Source organism: Pteropus vampyrus, unplaced genomic scaffold (assembly GCF_000151845.1).
Source record: "Pteropus vampyrus isolate Shadow unplaced genomic scaffold, Pvam_2.0 Scaffold523, whole genome shotgun sequence".
NCBI classification, from domain to species: Eukaryota; Metazoa; Chordata; class Mammalia; order Chiroptera; family Pteropodidae; genus Pteropus; species Pteropus vampyrus.
In genome coordinates, this window is record NW_011889304.1 from 248,304 (window position 1) to 253,774 (window position 5,471).

The 5,471-nt window shown below is 40.7% G+C and overlaps 1 protein-coding gene and 1 long non-coding RNA gene across 12 annotated transcripts in view; one reads left to right on the top strand and one right to left on the bottom strand.

Annotated features, from left to right (window-relative positions):
- The window catches only part of ZNF382 (zinc finger protein 382), a 93,829-nt gene extending 90,408 nt beyond the window's left edge, over positions 1–3,421 (bottom strand). For 3 of the 11 annotated variants that reach the window (XM_023525075.1, XM_011383512.2, XM_011383508.2), the window contains exons 1-2: positions 2,690–2,875; positions 545–617 (exon numbers count right to left, since the gene is read on the bottom strand). In XM_023525075.1, coding sequence (XP_023380843.1) covers positions 545–553 — 9 coding nt within the window. In that variant the 5' untranslated portion in view covers positions 554–617; positions 2,690–2,875. Of the gene's footprint in view, positions 1–544; positions 618–2,689; positions 2,876–3,138 lie in introns of those variants that run through there. The other 8 variants (XM_011383518.2, XM_011383511.2, XM_011383515.2 and 5 more) reach the window with 5 other exon arrangements.
- The window catches only part of LOC105307862, a 16,550-nt gene continuing 14,013 nt past the window's right edge, over positions 2,935–5,471 (top strand). Inside the window, exon 1 of the long non-coding RNA XR_897256.2 lies at positions 2,935–3,096. This is a non-coding gene — a long non-coding RNA (uncharacterized LOC105307862). The remainder of the gene's footprint in view (positions 3,097–5,471) is intronic.

Genomic DNA, 5,471 nt, shown 5'->3' on the forward strand with positions numbered 1-5,471 from the left:
CTATCAAGTCTACCTCCCATCACTGCAAAATCTAGGTCAGTGGGAATGATCGAGGTTTTTCCATGTCTGCTCCTTTGTTCTTCACAACTTAGATCTCAAATCAGCGTCTAGACTAGATTCATTCAAGTAATATATTCTTATTTAAATCAAGATAATACATTTCTGTTCCAGCAGTACTTTTGTGAGAAGACTGAGAAATGAAATGATGATAAACCCAATCAATACATTAACACTGACTACAACTAGAAGGTACACTTGGGGAAGGCTTAAGTTTATCTGGTTAGAATAAGAGAAACTAGGAACAGGACTGCAACTAGAGTGAAGCAGGCGAGGCACCTAGGGTGCAAAATTTATGGATGCGCAGCTCTGAGCATATTCCTTAAATTTTGCCTCTAGGCTACTTGTTTACTTCACTTTAATCTAAGCCCTGCTGGAGACCAGTTTCACAGAAGCAAATCCCAATAACCAGGAAATTTAAGGAGAGGAAAGCAAATGTTCATATATCCTGAAAACAAGTTATTTAAGAGAGGAAACATCATCTCACCTGAGGCATGGCTTTGAGATTTGCAAGAGATGAACCTTCTCTTTTGTGCTCTTCTTTTGGAAACAGAAGAGTCCTAAGAAGGCAGAGATGGGAAGATACAAGGAGCTATGTGAAACCATATCTGATTTGTCTTCCAGAATAATCTCTCAGTTAAATCCATATCAATTTTCACTGTTTCAGCACTTGCCCACTCAGTGTACTCAACTTCAGGACAGAGATTAGTGGAAAAATCGGACAATTCCTGCTCCCTTACCAATACCAGAAACCCAATCTCTTCGTGGGGTAGAATAAATTCCAGGGAATCTGCTGTGGTTTGGAGAAAGGGAACACTGTGCTTTTTTCCTGTATAGCTCTACCATAATCTCCCATAAAGGATGGGTTTATTATGTATTTCCAAAATGTTCTTCACAGACTTCCTACCAATTTACACTGTCATCAGCATGAGAATACCTCCCCACACCCTGATGAGTGCAGCCGACAATCATTTCTTAATCTCTATCAATACATACTGTAATTCCAATTTACAGATTCCTTATTACGAGTAAGAATAAGCTCCTTTTAATTAGTTTAAAGGAGGTTTTATTTCTTTTCTGTGATGGGATCTTATAGTATGTCTTTTTCTCATGGGTTTTTGTTGCCTATTTGGTTGACATTATCTTTTTTTTTTTTAATTTAGTAAATTAACTCTACCTATTTTAAGATGCAAATAATTTTCATCAGTTATTCATATGATTATTAAAGTATTTTTGCCATGTAATGATTTTTCCCTGTGCTTCATTGGTTAGCAAAACTACATATTATATAATCCACGTTTTCTCAATTGATGTGAAATGCCATCTGTCCATTTTACATATCCCTATATGCTTGAGAATATCTGGACTTTCTATTTCTCAACTTCAGCTCTTTATTGACTCATCTGTTTCACATTACTTAATAAGCAGTTAATTATTGAGATTTAACTATATTAATTCACTACTAGTTAACTTAAGTATTAATGAGTAAGCAACGCTTTTAGTAGGTTAGGTATTGAAATAGAAGCCTCTGTAGGCTTCCAGGCAGAAAGGATAATATTTTGCTAAGTGAAGTCTAAAGTATATTTTAATTAGCAAAATAACTTTCAATTACTAAAATGAGACTGGCTTTGTGATTAAAAGTGTACCAAATACTCTTAATTCTCTTAGAATGCCTGAAAAAAAACTATTTACCTTGCCATAAATTTCATCCAGAAGCAGGAAATGTCAATTGTATATCAGTATTGAAAGCACTAGTTATGGGTAAAAATTGTTTTTTGCTGCATGTTACCCATGCAACACTATTCATTTTAACAGACTGGTTTAGTTCATATGGTGTTTCCCTGCAATGAACCTTACCATTTGGGAACTATAAAACTGTTATCTCTTCCTTTCCAATAATTATACTCCTGTTTTATTTGCTAAGTTTCTATTGAGTTGCAATTTTGCAGACAGACTTAATGAACACTATTCAGATAATCAAATCTTACATACCCAACTAGACAGTGGTCATACAGTTCGTCACAAAACCATCACAAAAAATAACAGGTTGCAAACACATGCATAGTTTACATTCAATCAAACTTACTTCAGAAAACCATAGCCCTCTCACATCATTCACAATCTCAGACAGCACATTTAATTACATAATTCCAGGCAAAATCACAAAATCACATCACAAATCACTTCCGCTTCTCCACCATCACCTAGTCTCAAAATACGACTCACACCTAATCTAAAAATAGACAAAGACAAAAGAAAGCCCACGTAGCAACACTACTGTCCACTTTTCACACACAATCGGCCATAATCTCCTGCAGATTAGCACGCACCCAAAAAGCAGTTTAGGACAGGAAGCAGCCTCATTCGGTGTACGCGCACACACGCACACACACGCACACACACGCACACACGCGCGCGCGCACACACACACACACACACACACACACACACACACACACAGCATGTCCTCTGTGCGAGGCCCCGCTCGCTGCGATGCAGCTTTCTCAAAGTCAAAACACAAAATTCCTCCTCGCGGAGCTCGCTCCAGTCACACTCGGCTGTCACCCTAAGGGTCATGCCCATGGCCCACGCCCGAAGCCCCCCACTTGCACAGATCTGAGTGTCTGGTTACCGCGGGGCCGGTTCCGGTTCCCTCAGAATTAACAGGTCCGGCTTAGACTCCTGGTTTTCTCCTTGGCCTCCTCACTGGGTCCCGCTTCCTTGTCTGCCCTCCGGACCCTGAGCTTCCAGCTCCCTCCTCCTCCTCCTCCTTCTCAGAGCCCCCAAGACACACACGCCTCAACCCTGGCCCAAGATCAGGAGTCTGCGCTTGCGCACTCCAGAGTGGGCGGGAGCTCCCAGGAGGCTACGGGGCGGCCTGTATCGAGCGGCTGAGTTCCAGCTGCCGCTGCTCAGGTCTGGTTGTACCAACGCCTGCTCTTTTCTGGCTTGGACTACGTTTCACTGAGGCCATGGGGGAGCTAAAGAACTTCCACCTCTGGTTCATTTTCTGCTAGCCTTGTGGTCGCATTCTGTGCGGTGAGTTAAGGTGATGCGAGTCGGGGTGCAGGAGAAGCTTACCGTAGGAGGCCCGGAGTTTCCCTTGTGCAGATGGGTCAAAGGAAGGCAGGAGTCCCCTTGGGTCTGTGTTAGTCACCTTCAGAGGAAGGTGATTGTGAGTGGGTGTGCGATTCTGTGACTGCGTCAGCGTAGGATATGATTATGAGAGTGTATGTGTGTGATAGTGAGTGACAGGGCTGGGTGTCTGCGCAGTGGGGAGGCCCTGATTAGCTCCTGGGACTTTGAGTGGTGCGGGGCCTTTTTTATGACCGTGGTTGGCTGTGACTGTGAGGTGTGTTATCCTGTGACCGAGTACTCCTGTTACAGCGCTATTGTGACTCACTAAAGACTGATCAAAATTGGCCTAGTGTAGCTTTCTTTTCTTTTCTTTTCTTTTCTTTTCTTTTTTTTTTTTTTTTTAGGAGGGTAGAGCTTCATTTTTGCAGTTCTGGGCTGAGGAGTTTGTGGACAAGGTCCCATGTACCTTAATCTGTGCCTGTCAAAGACTCCCAGACCCTTGTTAACCACAGAGGCCCCCTGTTTTAAAGCATGTTCTCTGTTGCCTTCATCAGTACACCCTGTATCCATTGTCCAACCTGGTACTTAATACACAGTAGGCATGCAGTGCATTAAGTGTAGCCATTCTGGAGCCATTATAAGTTCCATGGTTTCTTGGAATTTGTTGCACTGGGTTTTCTTTCACTGCCTCTGTCATTTCACCTTATAGCCACATTGCACAGAAATAGCTGTGAAAAGGAATTTGAATATGAGACCTAAAATGATGGTTCCAACTAAAAAAAGCACAGCCCTGTGTTTGTTATGACAATTTTAGATATGAAATTTCCCCCAAGTGGGGGAAAACATGACATTAAGGCACCAAGAGCAGGATTCCTTCCTCCAAAGATTGCTTCTGAAAGCTCTGTGGGGGCAAGATGCCTATTGTAGATCCACAGCATTTTCATAGCTTTGTTGACAGGAAACTATTGTGAACAGGAACAGATTCCAGTCCCAGGCTTCAGTGACTCTGACTTTTCTTTATGATACAGGCATGGGTTAACCAGTATTCTAGTCTTTCTCATACTTCCATTTGGTATTTTTAATATGGATGATAGGGGCTTGCTGGTGCTAACCTAAAAATAAAAGGCCTGCCAAAGCGAGAGGCAACAAGCATTTATTTGAGATCAACAAGACCGGCTATTCAGAATCAGAATTCCAGCAGAAGCCTAAATAATGTTCCAGTTAGGAAAGAAAGACAGTGGGTATTTATGAAAAAGGAACAATTACAGGAACAATTGAAGGAAGGCATTTCCATTGGTGCAGACAACATGATATAATGACACTAATTCTAAACAATGTTTTTAATTTTCAGTTCAGTAGTCATCAGTCCAGTAGTCATAATAACTGTTTTTTTGTTATTGTTACAAACAGTTATTTGGGACACATGTTGTCTTATGCCCAGTCCAGAGGTTATTTTGTCCTATTTTAACATTTCAAAGTTTGAGGCATAAGACGTGCAAGGTTGTTTCTCTGGCATGGCAGCTCCGGCTCCATTTTAAACTGACTCTGTTTTATTATTGTTTACACTAGTGATGAAGAATGTGTTCTTATTTGGAGCCTGTCTGAGCTTTAAGGCCTTGTATGTCCTAATTCCCTTTTCCTTCCAAGTTTTGCTGTATTCCAAAAGAAGCCATGAAAGGAGAAAAGTGTTGCAGTTGCTTGTCAAAGCCAAGCTAGAGGTCATTTTGAGCTTTTTCTTTGTTTTATGAAGTACATTTTTGTTTTTCAGGATATAGAATAACTTCATCTAAAATGCCATGCCAAATAGTGACTTATATATTTACCAGGTCTCTAGGCCTTCTCTTCTCAGTTAATGATGCTACCATGAGGATGGATCTCTTTCTTTTCCAATGCTTCGTGAAATGCCCTACCTACAGTTAATTTTCATATAATCACTTGGCAACACCTCCCCCTTGTGCTCTTTTGGTCTAAGTATTCTCATGATGCAGAAATAGTCCTCCTTTACCTGGTAAGTTTTTGGGAAGAGACCAGTGCTTAGGTAGAATTACACATTAGATAATTTAGATATTCTTGAGAGACATGAGTGAGATGGTTTGATTGATTTCATTAAGTAAGCAACAACCTTTTGTTTGGGACACCTTTAGGAGTAAGAGAATTATTGGGGATATGTGCAGAGAGATCTCTGTCAGGAAGGGAAGGCATTTATTTCCCAGGGAATCCATTAGGAGATTTATGTTGCACCAGGCTAGTTCACGAATAAGATTTGGCAGCATCAGTTTTTAAAAATTTTGTTAATTTTTAATTACAGTTGACATTTAATATTGTATTAGTTTTAA